Here is a 19,446-nt window from a genome sequence, read left to right on the forward strand (position 1 = left end):
CAGAGAAGATTTGGAAAGGAGGGGAGAGTATGCAAGGGGATGACTGTGTGAATGAATCAGAGAGGGGATAACTGGGGGTGAGGAAGTCGGACTGGAGGGAATGAGAGAATATAAGAGCAGATAAGTGAAATGAAATGGTTGAGATTAAGAAGGGATGGGCGGGGTACAGTAAGTGAGGGGATGATGAGGAAGCTGCTGTTGGGGGAAGAATGAGCAACCAAGTAAGGAAAAATGGGAGGGCTGAGAGAAACAATGGAGGGGAGAACTAGAGAGGTGACGTGTTAAGACAGATAAATAGAGGTAAGGAAGAGTAAGGAAGACCACTGCAAATACTTCAGAACACAGCAGCTAGAATACTAACCGGAAAAAGAAGGAGGGACCATATAACTGAAACCCTAGCAGAGTTACATTGGCTACCAATTGAACACAGAATTAAATACAAAACCCTATGTATCATTCACAAACTAATTTATGATGAGAAATCAGACTGGTTAAACACAGCATTATGGGTACACACGCCACACAGGAACCTCCGATCAGCAAATAAAGCACTCCTAACCATCCCGTCAGTTAAACAGCAAGACTGACACAAGAGAGAAAGAGCCCTATCACTAGCAGGACCAATAATCTGGAACACAATGCCTCCAGAGATCAGACTACAAAATGATCTAAAGACATTCAAGAAAAGTTTAAAAACATGGCTTTTTAAACAAGCATTTTACAATGAGACGAGAGAATAGAGAGAAATTATTCAGGAAAAGACAGAAAGGCACAGACATACAGTACTTAGGACTTTATAGTAGATTAGTCTAAGAACTCTACACCACAATAAGCATAACTATAATACTATGTGTGATAAAACTACCCGTGTAAGTACCTTGGTACAATTGGTCATGAACTACCTCGCTAAATGACTATGTCTAATGATATATTGTAACCGAACCTTTGACGGCACCTGTTAGAATGTACTATAGTACACTTTTACCTACATTAAATATGTGCCTACATGTAAACCGTTGCGATGGTATTTAACTTAGCAACGGCATAGAAACGTTTTTAAATAAATAAATATATATATATATATATATATAAATAAATAAAATCCAGGTGTGAGTGGATAAATAATGAAGAGACAGTGATGTAAGGGAGAAGATTTAGAGGCAGAGAAGATAGAAATGGATAAAAATTAAAGGGAAAAATCAATATCAGTGGAGGGGAGGAATGAATGAAAACAGAGAGAAGAAAAATAAAATGAAAAGGAGACCCTGGACAAGCCATTAGGAGAAGACAGACCAGGGAAAACAGAGACGAGAACAGGACCAACCAAGGAAAAAAAATATATATTTTCAGTTTAGTGAATGGAATATGTAATGCAGGAATCTGCATGGCTTTTCAACCGAAGTGGATTCTCTGTAGGCTGTGATGGCTTTTATTGGATCAATTTAATTATTATCCAAAAATATTGTACATGAGCAAAATGTAGTCTCTGATGTGATATCGAAAGAAGGAGGCCTATTTTGTTACAAAAGCTCATGTACAATAATTTTAGATAATTTATGCTTATCAATCAAAGGTTTCAAGCTGTTGAAAATTCCATGATTGTAATGTAGTTTTCAGCATTAAGTTATTGTTTGTTCTGTATACATTTTACTTTTAGTCATGGAGAGATGTGATGGTTAAATACTTTTGGGAAAACAATGAGTGCCTCACCAAGTGGAACAGAGCTCCTTGATAGCAGCATATCACTGATGATGTAAGAATCAATTAGTACACCATATCCCTCTTTCGCCTGTGTAACTAGTGTACATAAGGCCAGCAAGATCTTAGTAAACTCACATCCTGATGCTATAATAAACTTTCAACATAATTTTTAAAAATATTCAGACCAGCAATATGTTTCTAGCTTATGTCAAAAAAACAAAAGTATGCTATGTAGTTACAATAACATTTTAAAATACTACAAACAGGATAATAGTGAATATTGCCTTCCCAAGAAGTTGTGATAGAAAATGGTTTTAAAAATCATAAGCTTCCTATGTTTGCTAGTGATTGTTAGCAAAGTGAAAATGATATGGCTAATATTCAAAGCTACTTTACATATTGAAATTTCATACTATCAGCTATAAATGTGTTTGCTGAAGCAATGCAAATGCTTTTTTCGCATTATTTTTTAAATAATGCTTCTATCATCTCTACTTCGTCACTAAGTATATTATTGGAGATAAATAGCAATTTTTAAGACTGGTTTCTGAAATCAAAATGGTTTGTAACAGGGATCCCCAAACTACAAGCTATGGCCCACAAGCCAAACCAGATCCACAGAGCTTTTCATTGGAGTGGCCAAATCTGCCCCACCAGCAGGAGAACAACTCCTGGATCCATGACCTAGAAAGTAAGCTATTGGTAGGGAGGCTAGGCCCCATCAGCAGGGGAAGCAGCACCATGCCCGTGATGGAGAAATGAAGCTGCTGACAGGAAGGCCAGGTCCCACCAGCAGGAAAAAAGAGACAAATCCTCGGTAAATAATAGAGTTGCTAGCAAGGATGTCAGAGCCCATCAGCGTGAGAAGAAACATCAGATCTACACTCCAGAAATGAGCTGCTGGTGGGCTCTGCCAGACTAAGGTAGCAGGGGTGAGTGAGTGAAAGGAAGTGAAAGAAGGGGAGGGGACTGAACTGAAAGGAGTAGGGACAGAGTAAGAGGGGAAGGAGACAGAAGGGAAGAAAGGTGAGAGGAGGGAAGAGGGTGCAAGGATAGGAAGGTAGTGTGAGTGAAAGAGAGGGTAAATGGAGGAGAGGAGGGAAAGGGAGGGGAAATGAGAGAGGAGTTAGAGGAAAAAGGGGAATGAAGGAAAGTATTAAGGGAAGGAAAGTAGACAGACAGCAAGAGCGTATGGGGGATGAGAAAGGGAGAGAGTGTGCCACAAACACCCCATCCTGCCATTCACCCATCTCCCACTCCTCTGGTTAGGGAGAGCAGATGCCGATCCTGAGAAAGGGCGGAGGCAAGTGAGAAGGTTCCCAAGGATGTACCAGGGTTTCCAACATCCTAGAAATACTTTTACTAACACTATCTGCCATACCTCTGGGAACCCTGCCGCCCCCTCTCACACTACATTTCAAATCAATGAAAGAGCCAGAATCCTCATCAAAACTTCACAAGCAATACCCTCCGCCTTTCAGTGATCTGAAATGCTGCTGGCAGTCCTGAACTTTAGAAGTTTGCGCACCCCTGGTTTATAAATATTCCATTTCCAATTAAGATATGTTTTGTGGAATAAAACATTTTAGCTACAAGTACAAAACAGCAAAAGAAAGCTGTTTCCCAACTTGTAATAGCTGCCACCAGAGGAATGGGTGATATTTTATAAAGTAAAAGTTCATCTGTTTCTCAATCTGATTTTGTGGTTTGATATATACAGAAAATCAAATTTTCAATTAAACAACAATTTTACTTTTTTCCAAAAGAAAAAGATGATTTGCTACTAAAACTTTTGAGTTACATACTTTTTCCCGTGTTGCTAAAGTAGACCCCACTAAAGCTATTAACAATGAGGAAAAGAGTTATAATAAACAGGAATTCATACATTCATTATGTGCTGGTGAAAGAGAAGCTAGAAATGTAAACACTGTCTAAACCAGGATATGCATCATCATAATTTTGTTTCAGGTCCCAGGACAGAAAAGAATATTAAACTATTTTTACCAGAAATAGAAAAAGAACAATTTGGCAATTTTCAAAGCCATTTCCATGAATAAAAGTGTGTTTTACATGTAAAAATGGCATGCTACAAAACTGTTCACCGGATATGCGGGTAAACCTGCAGCTTTAAGGCATATATGTGTGTAACATTTACTCACATTTGGGAGTGATGCCTGGGACGCAGGGTCTGAGCAGGTTTCTTATTTTAAAATCAAAAAGCATGTGTACAAAAATATGCATGTAGATTTTCTCAGCAAACTACCTACACAAATTGGCAAGTGTAAGTCTGTGCAGGTAGATTTGCCAGGGTAATTTTCAAAACAAACTTACAATAATTTTGTTGTGAAAACTGGTATGTTTGTGAGCTGTTTACAATATTACCCTCTAAATGCAATTCAGGTTAATTGAAAGTTTATGATATTGGGCAGGGACAGAATATACATTTTGCTTAAATGCCAGAAAATTAATATTTTCATTTTTGCAAAGTACTGAGAGAGTTTCATTTTTTTAAATTCATTTTTGTCTCTCTCTCTAATGGAGCCTTACCTCTTCTCTTCCATATTTTATTTTACATTGTGTCATTCCTTTCTCCTATATTCACATTCCCCATCCCATATGCTCAAATATCTCTCTACTCCCTTAGCATATTGTCTCTCTGTCCCTTTCTGCCCTATATATATATAGTGGAAAGGAGGGATCACCCATAAAGCAGAGTTGCGTACCTGTAACAGGTGTTCTAGGACAGCAGTATATTAGTCCTTACACATGGCACGGCACGGAAAACTTATGTCAAAGTTTCTAGAAACTTTGACTGGCACACTGAGCATTCCCAGAATGTCATTATCCACATGTCCACACAGGGTCCCTTCTCCAGTCTTGTAACATAGAATTACGAAAAAATAAAACAACCAACATAGGAGAAACCCAACTCTGCAGGGTTGTGGGTGGGTTTCTTGAGGACCAACATCCTGCTGTCCTAGGAGAACACCTGTTACAAGTAAACAATTCTGCTTTCTCTTAGGACAAGGACGGTAGTCCTCATACATGGGTGAATCCCTAGCTACAGTCTGTTCCTGAACAACAGAAAAGATCAACATGCACCCAACTAGGTGCCAATGGGTACAACAATACATTGCTGTTGGTATCAGAGGAAGACACCCTGAACCCTAACAATGGGCCGTAGGTAGGAAGAGTTGGGTTCTACAGCTGAAAGAGATTCCAGAGGGCAGACTGTCCGAAGCTGCTATTGTGTCTGCCATCCTTGTCCAAACAGCATTGGGCAGCAAAAGTGTGGAAACTCCACATCGCAGCCTTGCAGATCTCAGCCACAGGGACTGCTCTCAAGTTGACCACCGAAGCCGCCATGGCTCTGACAAAGTGAGCTTTGACATGGTCCCCAAGTTGCAGTCCTACTTGCACACAGCAAAAGGAAATGCAATCCGCCAGCCAGTTAGACAGGGTCTGCTTGGCGACCACAACTCCTAATCTGTTCTTGTCAAGAGAGATGAATAATTATGTAGACTGCCTGTGGCCTGCTGTTTGCTCCAGGTAGAAGGCCAAGGCTCTCTTGCAATCCAAGTTGTACAGCGCCTGTTTGCCCTGGTGCGAATGAGATGTAGGAAAAAGGATGGGTAGGACTAGTTAAGATGAAAATCCGTAACCACCTTAGGCAGGAATTTAGGGTGCATGCGCAGAACCACTCTATCATGAAAGAACTTTGTGTATAGTGGGTACGTTACCACGCCTGAAGCTCACTGACCCAGTGCGCCGAGGTGACTGTGACCAAAAACATGACCTTCCAGATCAGGTACTTCAGATCACAGGAGCGCAGTGGCTCCAAAGGATCCATCATGACCTGAGCCACCACCACATTTAGGTACCAGGAAACAGCCAGAGGTCGCAAGGGAGGCTTCAACTGAAGCAGACCTCACACAAAACACCCCACACTATGGGTTGCACAGAGATGGGTGAACATCCACACCCTGGTGGTAGGCATCGATGGCACTCAGGTATACATAAGAATATAAGAACATAAGACATGCCATACTGGGTCTGACCAAGGGTCCATCAAGACCAGTATCCTGTTTCTAACAGTGGCTAATCCAAGTCACAAGCACCTGGCAAGTACCCAAATATTAAATAAATCACGAGCTACTATTGCTTATTAATTAATAGCAGTTTATGGGTGGTAACTCCTAAAATAGAACCTAATATTGTGTAACTACAGCAAGGGTTATTTTTCCCTATATGCATCACTTTGCACTTGTCCACGTTAAATATCATCTGCCATTTGGAATCCCACATGCAGGTCACCAGAGGCAGGCAGAGCTCCGGAGTCTCAATACGTGGATGAGACGATGGTGCAAGGAAGAGGGTTTCAGTTTTGTTAGGAACTGGGGAACATTTTGGGGAAGGGGGAGTCTCTTCCGAAGGGATGGGCTCCACCTTAACCAGGGTGGAACCAGACTGCTGGCGCTAACCTTTAAAAAGGAGACAGAGCAGCTTTTAAACTAGAACAAAGGGGAAAGCCAACAGTCGCTCAGCAGCGCATGGTTCGGAGAGAGGTATCTTCAAAGGATACTAATGATGCATTAGAATCAGGGCATCCCGACAGTGAGGTTCCAATAATAAGAAAAGTAGTCCAAGTGCCTGTAACTAAAATCTCACCTGAGCTAAATAATTCTAACTTATCCCTATCAATTAAAAAGCAGAATGAAAATACAAACAAAAAACAAACTTTGAAATGTTTCTATGCTAATGCCAGAAGTCTAAGAAGTAAGATGGGATAATTAGAATGTATAGCAGTGAATGATGACAGACTTAATTGGCATCTCAGAGACATGGTGGAAGGAGGACAACCAATGGGATAGTACTATACCGGGGTACAAACTATATCTCAATGACAGAGAGGAGCACCCGGGAGGCGGTGTGGTGCTTTATGTCCGGGATGGCATAGAGTCCAACAGGGTAAACATCCTGCACGAGACTAAATGCACAATTGAATCTTTATGAGTAGAAATCCCTTGTGTGACGGGGAAGATTATAGTGATAGTATACTACCATCTACCTGGTCAAGATGGTGAGACTGACAGTGAAATGCTAAGAGAAATTAAGGAAGCTAACCAAATTAGTAGTGTGGTAATAATGGGAGACTTCAATTACCCCACTACTGACTGGGTAAATGTATCATCGGGACACGCTAGAGAGATAAAGTTCCTGGATGGAATAAATGATAGCTTTATGAAGCAACCGACGAGAGAGGGAGCAATTTTAGATCTAATTCTCAGTGGAGAACAGGATTTGGTGAGAGAGGTAAAGTGGTGGGGCCGCTTGGCAATATTGATCATAATATGATCAAATTTGATTTAATGACTGGAAGGGGGACAGTAAGCAAATCCACGGCTCTCGTGCTAAACTTTCAAAAGGAAAACTTTGATAAAGTGAGAAAAATTGTTAGAAAAAAAACTGAAAGGAGCAGCTACAAAAGTAAAAAGTATTCAAGAGGCGTGGTCATTGTTAAAAAAAAAATACCATCCTAGAAGCTCAATCCAGATGTATTCCACACATTAAGAAAGGTGAAAAGAAGGCAAAACGATTACCGGCATGGTTAAAAGGGGAGGTGAAAGACGCTATTTTAGCCAAAAGATCTTCATTCAAAAATTGGAAGAAGGATCCAACAGAAGAAAATAGGAAAATGCATAAACGTTGGCAAGTTAAATGTAAGACATTGATAAGACAGGCTAAGAGAGAATTTGAAAAGAAATTGGCCGTAGAGGAAAAAACTCACAGTAAAAACTTTTTAAAATATATCCAAAGCAGAAAGCCTGTGAGGGAGTCAGTTGGACCGTTAGATGATCGAGGGGTTAAAGGGGCACTTAGAGAAGATAAGGCCATCGCAGAAAGATTAAATGATTTCTTTGCTTCGGTGTTTACTGAAGAGGATGTTGGGGAGGTACCCATACTGGAGAAGGTTTTCATGGGTAATGATTCAGATGGACTGAATCAAATCACGGTGAACCTAGAAGATGTGGTAGACCTGACTGACAAACTGAAGAGTAGTAAATCACCTGGACCAGATGGTAAACACCCCAAAGTTCTGAAGGAACTATAAAATATTAAATTTCAGACCTATTAGTATCCTCTGGATAGCTAATGTAACCCCAATATTTAAAAAGGGCTCCAAGGGTGATCCGGGAAACTACAGACCAGTTAGCCTGACTTCAGTGCCAGGAAAAATAGTGGTAAGTATTCTAAACATCAAAATCACAGAACATATAGAAAGACATGGTGTAATGGAACAAAGTCAGCATGGCAAGTCTTGCCTCACAAATCTGCTTTACTTTTTTGAAGGAGTTAATAAACATGTGGATAAAGGTGAACCTGTAGATGGAGTGTACTTGGATTTTCAGAAGGCATTTGACAAAGTTCCTCATGACAGGCTTCTAGGAGAAATAAAAAGTCATGGGATAGGTGGCGATGTCCTTTCGTGGATTACAAACTGGCTAAAAGTCAGGAAACAGAGAGTAGGATTAAATGGACAATTTTCTCAGTGGAAGGGTGTGGGCAGTGGAGTGCCTCAGGGTTCTGTATTGGGACCCTTACTTTTCAATATATTTATAAATGATCTGGAAAGAAATACGACGAGTGAGGTAATCAAATTTGCAGATGATACAAAATTGTTCAGAGTAGTTAAATCACAAGCAGATTGTGATACATTGCAGGAAGACCTTGTGAGACTGGAAAATTGGGCATCAAAATGGCAGATGGAATTTAATGTGGACAAGTTCAAGGTGATGCATATAGGGAAAAATAACCCATGCTATAGTTACACAATGTTAGGTTCCATACTAGGTGCTACTACCCAAGAAAGAGATCTAGGTGTTATAGTCAGTGGATAACACATTGAAATAGTCGGTTCAGTGTGCTGCAGCAGTCAAAAAAGCAAACAGAATGTTGGGAATTATTAGAAAGGGAATGGTGAATAAAATGGAAAATGTCATAATGCCTCTGTATCGCTCCATGGTGGGACCGCACCTTGAATACTGTGTACAATTCTGGTCGCCGCATCTCAAAAAAGATATAATTGCGATGGAGAAGGTACAGAGAAGGGAGACCAAAATGATAAAGGGAATGGAACAGCTCCCTTAGGAGGAAAGACAAGAGGTTAGGACTTTTCAGCTTGGAGAAGAGATGGCTGAGGGGAGATATGATAGAGGTGTTTAAAATCATGAGAGGTTTAGAATCGGTAGATGTGAGTCGGTTTTTTACTCTTTCAGATAATAGAAAGACTAGGGGGCACTCCATGAAGTTAGCATGTGGCACATTTAAAACTAATCGGAGAAAGTTCTTTTTCACTCAATGCACAATTAAACTCTGGAATTTGTTGCCAGAAGATGTGGTTAGTGCAGTTAGTATAGCTGTGTTTAAAAAAGGATTGGATAAGTTCTTGGAGGAGAAGTCCATTACCTGCTATTAATTAAGTTGACTTAGATAATAACCACCGCTATTACTAGAAACGGTAACATGGAATATACTTAGTTTTTGGGTACTTGCCAGGTTCTTATGGCCTGGATTGGCCACTGTTGGAAACAGGATGCTCGGCTTGATGGACCCTTGGTCTGACCCAGTATGGCATCTTCTTATGTTTCTTATGTTCTTATGTTCTTACAAGGTCCTCTTGCATTTCATCACAATCCGCTTGAGATTTAACTACGCTGCATAATTTTGTATCATCCGCAAGTTTGATCACGTCACTCTTCATATCCCTTTCCAGATCATTTATAAATATATTAAGAAGCACGGGTCCAAGTACAGAACCCTGAGGCACTCCACTGTTTACCTATTTCCACTGTGAAAACAGACCATTTAATCCTACCCTCTGTTTCCTGTCTTTTAACCAGCTTGCAATCCACAAAAGGACAGTCTCCTAGCCCATGACCTTTTATTTTTCTTACAAGCCTCTCATGAGGAACTTTGTTGCATGCATTCTGAAAATCCAAATACACCACATCTACCAGATCACCTCTGTCCACATGTTTATTCACCCCTTCAAAAAAATGTAGGAGATTTGTGAGGCAAAACTTCCCTTAGGAAAATCCATGCTGGCTGTGTTCCATCAAACCATGTCTATCTCAGACAGAGTTAGTTTTCAAACCAGCATCTGACAGATGCAGCAGATAGTCAAGCAGTTTCAGTGTGGAACAGGAGAACAGATCCAAGCCACGGTTCTCACACCACACGGAAAACCTCCTCCACTTCAGGCCATAAGACGTTCTGGTGAAAGGCTTTCTGGAAGCCAACAGGACCCGAGACACATCATCCGACCGGGCAAGAGGCTGCAGAATTAGCCTCCCAACATCCAAGCCGTCAGAGACAATGCCCTGAGGTTGGGGAAGTGCAGCCTCCCATGATCCTGTGAAATGAGGTTAGGGGAAGTCCCCAGACCAGTCGGTTCTCGGACAGAGAGATCCTGCAGGAGCAAGAACCAGATCTGAATCAGCCAAATGAGGATCATGATCCCCCTGTCCTGCCAGAGCTTCAGGAGAGTCTTCATCACCAGAAGAAGCAGAGGATACACGTTCAGAAGGCCCTTGCCGCAATGGCAGGGAAAGGCGTCCGTGGCTAATTTTCCGTCCCCTCTGAACAGGGAGCAGAATTGTTTCACCTTGCTGTTGCAGGGGGAGGCAAAGAAATCCACGTCCGAGGTACCTCAGAAACTTCTGATCTGACAATCCCTGATTCAGGGATCACTCGTGGGGCCGGAAGGCTTGACTCAGCCGGACCGCCACCACATTCTCTGTCCCGGCAAGATACATGGCTCGTAGCAGTATGTCACGGGACTCAGACATAACCAAATCTGAACTGCATCCTGGCACAGGAGGAACGGCCTTCCTGCTTGCTGATATACCACATCGCCACTTGGTTGTCTGTCTGAATCAGACTATTTTGTCAGTTAGGCGATCTCTGAACACCCAAAGTGCATAACGGATTGTTCGAAGCTCCAAGAAGTTGATCTGGCACTGAGCTTCCTAAGCGTGCAGAACCCTTCTACATGGGCGTCCCAACCCAGGGTGGACGCATCCGTGGTAAGCACAACTTGGGTAAGGGGAGGCTGAAATGGAACCCCCTGTTCCAAACTGTGCAGGCTTTCCAACTAAGACAAGGAGGTGCAGAGAGCCGGAGTAACACAGATGCGTACACGAATGTCCTGGGTGGCCTGCTGCCATTGGGACTGCAATGTCCATTGAGCTCTGCGCATATGTAAGCAAATCAGGGGAGTAACATGGATGGACACAGCCATGGAACCCAGGATTCAGATGCAGCGGGCAGAGACCCCCTGGCTCTGGTAAACCACTCGTGCAGGGGACGCCAGAGTAAGCGCCCGATCACGAGGAAGATAGGCTCTAGCCTGAGCCATGTCCAGCCGGGCGCCAATAACGTTCAAGTGAGGTGACAGAGTAAGATAGGACTTTGGGTAATTGATGACAAACCCTAGGGACTCCAACACCCGAATGGTCAAATGCAGGGACCAAAGCGCTCCTTCCTGGGTGGCACTCTTGACCAGCCAATCCTTCAGTTAGGGGAACACCTGCACCCCAGATGGCAGAGATATGCACCCATTACTGCCAGACACTTGGTGAAGACACATGGGGCAGAGATGAGGTCAAACGGCAACACTCTGTACTGGAATGCCTCTCGCCACAATGAACCAAAGATACTTCCTGTGATTGGGGTAGACCTCAATGTGGGTGTGTGTGTCTTTCAGATCAAGGGAGCAAAGCCAGTTTCCTCTTTGCAGGAGGGGAATCAGGGTGCCCAGAGAAACCATTTTGAACTTTTCTCTTCTTAGAAACTTGTTAAAGGCTCGCAGGTCCAAAAGAGGACGGAGTACCCCTGTTCTCTTTGGAATCAGAAAATAGCGAGAGTAGAACACCTCACCCTTGCTGCCGCAGTGGAATGGGTTCAACTGCTTTGGCCATTACTAGGGCAGAGAGCTCCTTTAAGAGTATTTCCTGATGCAAGGAGAGACCCCAAGAGGGGCACATTCCTCTGACAATAAAAGGACCACCTCGGGCCCTGCCATGAGGATTTCCTAGCAGAGGACGGCAGATCCGATGTGCTGGTAGAGAAATGCTGAAGGGTCTCATGGTGAACCTTCAACTGAACCACAGCATCCCTCTCCTTATCACCAAAGAAGTTCTTGCCAGTACACGGCAGGTCTGCGAGCTTCTCCTGGAATCAGAAGCTCTGAGCCAGGCCATCCTATGGGCACCAATGCTCACTGCTGCCATCCTAGCTGCCATTTCAAATACGTCGTAAGTGGAGCGCATCTCATTTTTTGCCATATTCCAGGCCCTGCTGGACGATTGCCAACAAAGCGTCCTACTATTGCTGGGGCAGGCGCTCAGAGAATTCCTGGAATTGTTTCCAGAGGTTCCTGGAGTACCGCTGGCAGAAAGCAATATGAGTGATCAACATGGTACCCTGAAACATCTTCCTACCCAGCATATCCAATGCCCTGTGCTCCCGACCCGGAGGGTCGGGAGCACAGGGCACAGCTGTACTCCCGACCCGGAGGGGTCGGGAGTACAGCTGGCAGAAAGCAATATGAGTGATCAACATGGTACCCTGAAACATCTTCCTACCCAGCATATCCAATGCCCTGTGCTCCCGACCCGGAGGGTCGGGAGCACAGGGCACAGCTGTACTCCCGACCCGGAGGGGTCGGGAGTACAGCTGGCAGAAAGCAATATGAGTGATCAACATGGTACCCTGAAACATCTTCCTACCCAGCATATCCAATGCCCTGTGCTCCCGACCCGGAGGGGGCGAGGTGTGGGTGCGGGACCACTTGGCCTTTTGAGGGCAGACCCCACCTCAACTGACTGATGATGTAGTTGACGCCTCTGAAACCCTAAAGCATGCTGTACTAGGCAACATCAGCCTTCTGATTCACTGGAGGCACGGAGATGGGATGTTCCCATATCCTAAGAAGTAACTCCTTGAAGATGTCATGAATGGGAACAGCCACCACCTCCTTCAGGGCATGGACAAACTGGAGAACCTCCAACATCTTATGCCTGGCATCCTCTCCCTTCAGAAGCTGGTACGGAATGGTCTCTGCTATGATCTGGATGAACCCCACAAAGGTCAGGTCCTCAGGCGGGGACCAGTGCCGCTCCTCCGGAGGAGAGGGATGGAGGGAAGATCCCCAGAGTCATCAGATGAAGACTCAGAGGTATCATCCCCACATGTTTCAAACGTGGTGTCCTCCTCACTAAAATCACCCAGAGATACCAGTGGCGGGCCCCTCCCCAGGCCCCTTGGTTGGGCACCGAGGGCACTATGGGCACCTACGCCCTCAAAGGACCCAAAACTGAATTGGGCAATGCCGGCTGCAGAACCAAGGGCCTCAATGGTGCCGCGGACTGTGACAGCTCTTTCTTCTCAGAGGAACCCATGATGGGAATTGCACTGGACAACGGCTGCTTAGGGAGGGCACCAAGAAGAATACTGAGGCGCTCCAGCAGCGGGGCTAACATCAAGGGTGCTGGCTCCGGCCAAGCACCGGTGGGGCTGGCAGTTCGATGCCCTGCAGGGCTCGGACAACCGCCAATTGCACCCTATTTTCCAACTTCTCTTGGAAATCCGCCAAAGACAGGACAGACGGAGGAGTTGGAGGCGTCTCTCTCAGCGACCCAAAGCAGATTGATGCCCAGGACCGGTATTGATGGAGAATGCCTGGGACTCCCGAGTTCGATGGAGGGTGGTGCCTCTCTCCACAGGCTTACTTCGGGGGCATCACAGCAGATGCCAGTGCCGACCCGAGCCCCGTGCTGTGCGAGGACAGAAACCAGTGGCGATGCTTCTGGGGCTTCCCTTGGTGCTTGGCCCGGTCTTTCCCCAGCGCAGAGGAAGAGGGAGATGATCCCGAGGGTCCTAGATCAAGAGACCGATGATGGGTGATCCCCAGCTCCTCCATCAGAGGGCCAGGCGGAGGGGTAGTCAGTGATGGCTCAGTGTCCATCAGTTCTCCACGGCCTTTAGGAAATGATGCCCCCAACACCAAAGTCGAGGGATCAGACTTCTTGGAACTGAAGAGCTTCTCCAATTTATCTAGGTTTACGCACCAACCCGTGGGGGTCATCTGGTCGCAAAAATGGCATCCTCGAATGTCGTGCGATGCCCCCAGGCAGAGGATACAAACCTAATGCGGATCCATGAAAGACTTGGTCCAGGGGCAACAGGGGCACCGAAGAAACAACGCCGCCACCATTACAAAAAGACCCGGGCACACAGTCGATGACCAGCAGCCACCAAAGTGGCGAACCACCGGGAATCGAACGCACAGAAGGAGGGAAACTTACTGCACCACCCGATAAACTAAGCCCAAGGGATGGAGAGGGACCCGGCAGGAAAAAGCTTTCCAATAGCAAAAAAAGAGCACAAGCTTCACAACCTCAAGACGACAGCTCTGTGGAAAAGAAGAGACTGGAGAGGGACCCTGCGTGGACGCGTGGATAGTGGCATGCTGGGCATGCTCAGTGTGCCAGTCAAAGTTTCTAGAAACACAAGTTTTCTGTGCCAGGCTTCATCTGATGATCACCCATGTATGAGGACTACCATCCAGCTTGTCCTAGGAGAAAGACAAGCATGCAACTCATTACAATGCTTTTACATATATTAAAAATAGAAACATGTTCTGCTAGCTTTTGTACATGTTTCCAAGCACATAATTCTTATTTTCTTTTTGTACACTTACACTCCTTGCCCAGGAAGAAGGAATAAAAGCAGAGGTGATTGATGCTTAGGTAAAGCCATCCTTGGCGAGGAACTCGAGCCTTCCAACAGCAACAGGAATAATATGTAATCAGTTTCTCAGCTTCAGGAAAGTTAAATCTGGTCTCAAATTTCACTAGTGCCTCTCGGAACTTCTCTGGATCTTCTTCCTGTTCTGCTAGCTTACTGCTGGCCTCTTCTGCTATCAGTCCCTGATAAAAAAAAAAAAAAAATTCACAAGATTAGATTTCTGTTAACCAAACCTGGGTAAAACACATACTATGTATCGATCACAAGAAAGTCACCAAGGGCCACCAAATATAACCGAGATAACAAGTCTGAAGACTTTTTCTTTACGTTTTAAAATATGTAAGCAGTATTTCCAAACTTCTGGCAGATTTCATCTCTTATTAGACAACAATATTCTACCAACACTATCTACTGGTTCTCATTTTTACTAATAGTCTGAGTATAAATTTCTAGTTGCTTTCCAGAAATTTAAATTTAGAAAGCAAGTCTGCTTACCATAAATGGTGTTTTCCATAGAAAGCAGGATGAATTAGCCATGATGTCAAATGATGTCAAACAAAGTAGTCTCTCCTAGCTGATAGAGCTTTTAGATGTTTTGGAGTTCCCACATGTTGTCTTGTGAGCTTCCTCGGTCGATAACAGAGCTTAATCCAGATAGGTAGTCGACTCTCCAGGGAGACGCAACTAATTCATCCTAGTAAACAACATTTGTCGTAAGCAAACTTGCTTTTTCTGTCAATAAACAGTCTGAATTAGCCATGACATGTGGGGAGCCCAAGGGGTATATCTTGCAAATGGGTAATAGAAGAGGCCATAGTTCTTATTTGATGAGCTTTGACAGCATCTGTGATGTGCAAGCTTGCAGAAGTGCAGCAGTGCTGAATGCATTCTGTTATCCAGTTGGACAATGTATGTTTGGTGACCGCTACTCCAAGCCCATTTAGGTCATATGAAACAAAGAGCTGCAAAGCTTGATGATGTGGCCAAGTTCTTTTCTTGGAATAGGCCAAAACTCTTTTGCAGTCTTAAAATGTGAAGGGTTTTCTCACCTTCATGTCCATGCAGTCACGGAAAGAAGGTAGGCAATATGATGGACTGATTGATCTAGGAGGACATGAAAATCTTCTCCGGAACGGGTATATCCCCAACATCCTCTTCAGTAAACACTGAAGCAAAGAAATCGTTTAATCTTTCCGCGATGGCCTTATCTTCTCCAAGTGCCCCTTTAACCCCTCGATCATCTAACGGTCCAACTGACTCCCTCACAGGCTTTCTGCTTTAGATATATTTTTAAAAGTTTTTATTGTGAGTTTTTGCCTCTACGGCCAACTTCTTTTCACATTCTTTCTTAGCCTGTCTTATCAATGTCTTACATTTAACTTGCCACCACTTATGCTTTATTCTATTTTCTTCTGTTGGATCCTTATTCCTATTTTTGAATGAAGATCTTTTGACTAAAATAGCCACAAAGGCAACGAGGGCAGGGATTCTACACCTAGCACTTCCTGATTCCAAAGAAAACAGGAGCACTTCGTTCCATCCTAGATCTAAAGGCATTGAACAAGAGAGAAGTTCACGATGGTTTCCCTGGGCACTTTGATCCCCTTCTTGGTAAAAGGGGATTGGCTATGCTTCCTTGATCTCAAGGACCCATATACTTGCATTGAGATTTTCCCCGACCACCGATTCGTGGTGGAAAAGCAGCACTTCCAGTACCATGTTCTGCCATTTGGGCTAGCATCAGCCCCACGTGTCTTCGAAAAATGCTTAGCCCACAAGTCTTGCCTCACAAATCTGCTTCACTTTTTTGAAGGGATTAATAAACATGTAGATAAAGGTGAATCGGTAGATGTAGTGTATTTGGATTTTCAGAAGGCATTTGACAACATTCCTCATGAGAGGCTTCTAGGAAAAACAAAAATTCATGGGATAGATGGCGATGTCCTTTCATGGATTACAAACTGGCTAAAAGACAGGAAACAGAGAGTAGGATTAAATGGATGAGTGAGGTAATCAAATTTGGGGATAATACAAAATTATTCAGAATAGTTAAATCACAAGCGGATTGTGAAACATTGCAGGAGGACTTTGCAAGATTGGAAGATTGGGTATCCAAATGGCAGATGAAATTTAATGTGGACAAATGCAAGGTGCTGCATATAGGGGAAAATAACCCTTACTGTAGTTATACAATGTTAGGATCCATATTTGGAGCTACCACCCAGAAAAATATCTAGGCATCATAAAGGATAATACATTGAAATTGTCAGCGCAGTGTGCTGCAGCAGTGTAAAAAGCAAACAATGTTAGGAATTATTAGGAAGGGAATGGTTAATAAAACAGAAAATGTCATTATGCCTCTGTATCGCTCCATGGTGAGTCCGCACCTTGAGTACTGTGCACAGTTCTGGTCAACGCATCTCAAAGAAGATATAGTTGCACTGGAGAAGGTACAGAGAAGGGCGACCAAAATGATAAAGGGGATGGAACAGCTCCCCTATGAGGAAATGCTGAAGAGGTTAGGGCAGTTTGGAGAAGAGACTGTTGAGGATGGATATGATAGAGGTCTTTAAAATAATGAGTGGTCTTGAACGAGTAATGTGAATCGGTTATTTACACTTTCGGATAATAGAAGGACTAGGGGGCACCCCATGAAGTTAGTAAGTAGCACATTTAAGATTAATCAGAGAAAATGATTTTTCACTCACAATTAAGCTCTGGAATGTGTTGCCAGTGCAGTTAATGTAGCTGGGTTTAAAAAAAAGTTTGGATAAGTTCTTGGCGAAGTCCATTAACTGCTATTAATCAAGTTGATTTATGGAATGGCCTCTGCTATTACTGGCATCAGTAACATGGAATCTTCTTAGTGTTTGAGTACTTCCCAGGTTCTTGTAGCCTGGTTTGGCCTCTGTTGGAAATAGGATGCTGGGCTTGATGGACCCTTGGTCTGACCCAGCATGGCAATTTCTTATGTTTTAGATTGATAGTGTTCTTGCTATCAGGCTGAAAGCTGTTGCTGCTGCGGAAGCAGAGGCTGTATTCAGTACCTTTGAAACTGTTGGAAAGGGCATCTCTGGAAATAACATCCTTTAAACAGCACAGCCAGCGTGAAGTACCCTCCTTGAATGCCAGACGGGTAAATAAAGGTTTCACCAATTCCGTCATTAGATACAAGGGCTGACGTGCTCTTTGGGCTGACTTGAAAGTACCACATCTTTTGGTACCAGGATGGAGTCCCCTTGCACCTCCTCTGGACTTTGAAAAAGATTTACACCAGAAGCCAGGGACCACTGGGATCTGGCATCACTAAGTGAAGGCCTTGTTCCAATAATCTAGATAATTTTGAACACAAATCCATGACCATCATACATAAATTCCTAAACAACGAACAACAAGGACTAAATGACTTAAACATAATCCCCCAGATTCCCCAAAGAAACCTACGCTCAAACAACTCAGGACGTTTAAACATCCCCCTCATCAGAAATGCTCATCTGACAACAACCCGAGAAAGAGCTTTCTCTATCGCCTCCCCTAAAATTTGGAACTCCCTCCCAAAAGATCTGAGAACCCAACATAGCCTCAAAACCTTCAAAAAAGACCTAAAAACGTGACTGTTTCGCAAGGTCTAGACTGACATTCATACCTCTGATCATCCTAACACCCATTCGAACCTTCAACCATAACCACAAAAATACCTTGTCTCCAACCAACACCAAACAAGCCCTGCGTCTTTTCTAGACTGATAGTTTAACTTCTGTTTTATATACATCCTGTTATACCTTTTCACAATTGTTAAGAAAAATTACAACTTGAATCTTGTAAACCGTTATGATGGCTTCACCGAATGACGGTATATAAAACTCAACAAATAAGTAAATAAATAACGATCTTGCCCTGAACAGTGGGGTAAATATATATTATTTCAGCCTCTGCCCCCATGGATCCACTGCTCTGTATGGGTAAATTAGAACAACTGAGTGGCAGCCCTGCTGCCTGGTGCGTTGATGGAGCAGCCGTTCCATCTCTTGTAGCATTACTGTTATATAAGCTGAATGCTTTGCATGCTCCAGGGCTCTGTGCAGAAAGGACTTACGTGTCAACAAAGCCCTATATGTTGATGGCGCCAAGGCCCAATGTCTCATCCAATGGTACCGGAACTACATGAGTCAGCTGCATCAACACCACAAATCAATGTTTGATCAGAGCGGATCCACCACCAGAAAAACAGAGCATTTTCCTTAGTTTTTGTTTTGCCCTTCCCTGAGGAATCAGCCTATTCTGACGACAGAGGAGACTTCTTTAGAGGAGCTCCTGCTGAACTCTACACTTGGGGAACATGAAGCGTTCCCACTCCGGGAGTATTGACTGCAGCCCCTCAGTCTTATGCAGTTCCTCCATTTTCTAGGCCCTAGACTTCTATGACTGCATCAGTAGCATGAGATCTTCTTAGTGTTTGGGTAATTGCCAGGTTCTCGTGGCCTGATTTGGCCTCTGTTGGAAACAGGATGCTGGGCTTGATGGACCCTTGGTCTGACCCAGCATGGCAATTTCTTATGTTCTTATGAATGCAGAGACATGAGGCCACAATGAAAATAGATTGCCAGCTCATGGTCCAGTCCAAGACAACAGTAACAGAGATCATGTCTGTCAGTAATGGACATCTTCCCGAACTTTGGAGGGTGTGGGTAAAATATATTGTAAATAAAACATATCTTAGAAACCAGACATTTTGTAGAGAAATCTTCTTTACTCATTTTTTTTTTGGGGGGGAGGGGGAGAACTAAAAAATGGCTGAGGCAGCAGGGCAATGAAATAATCAAAAACATGGTATGAAAATATGAGTAATAGGACAATAGGAGAGAAAAGGTATATGTCTAATGTATATGTATATGTATATGTATATGTAATAGGACAATAGGAGAGAAAAGGTAT

At 43.7% G+C, this 19,446-nt stretch overlaps 1 protein-coding gene across 4 annotated transcripts in view; it reads right to left on the reverse strand.

Moving 5' to 3' along the window:
- Positions 1-19,446, reverse strand: part of TBC1D8 (TBC1 domain family member 8) — a 438,780-nt gene that overhangs the window by 275,124 nt on the left and 144,210 nt on the right. For all 4 annotated transcript variants that reach the window (XM_029604799.1, XM_029604801.1, XM_029604802.1 and 1 more), the window contains one exon: positions 14,465-14,693. In XM_029604799.1, coding sequence (XP_029460659.1) covers positions 14,465-14,693 — 229 coding nt within the window. The remainder of the gene's footprint in view (positions 1-14,464; positions 14,694-19,446) is intronic.

This window comes from Rhinatrema bivittatum, chromosome 5, assembly GCF_901001135.1.
Source record: "Rhinatrema bivittatum chromosome 5, aRhiBiv1.1, whole genome shotgun sequence".
Taxonomy (NCBI): domain Eukaryota; kingdom Metazoa; phylum Chordata; class Amphibia; order Gymnophiona; family Rhinatrematidae; genus Rhinatrema; species Rhinatrema bivittatum.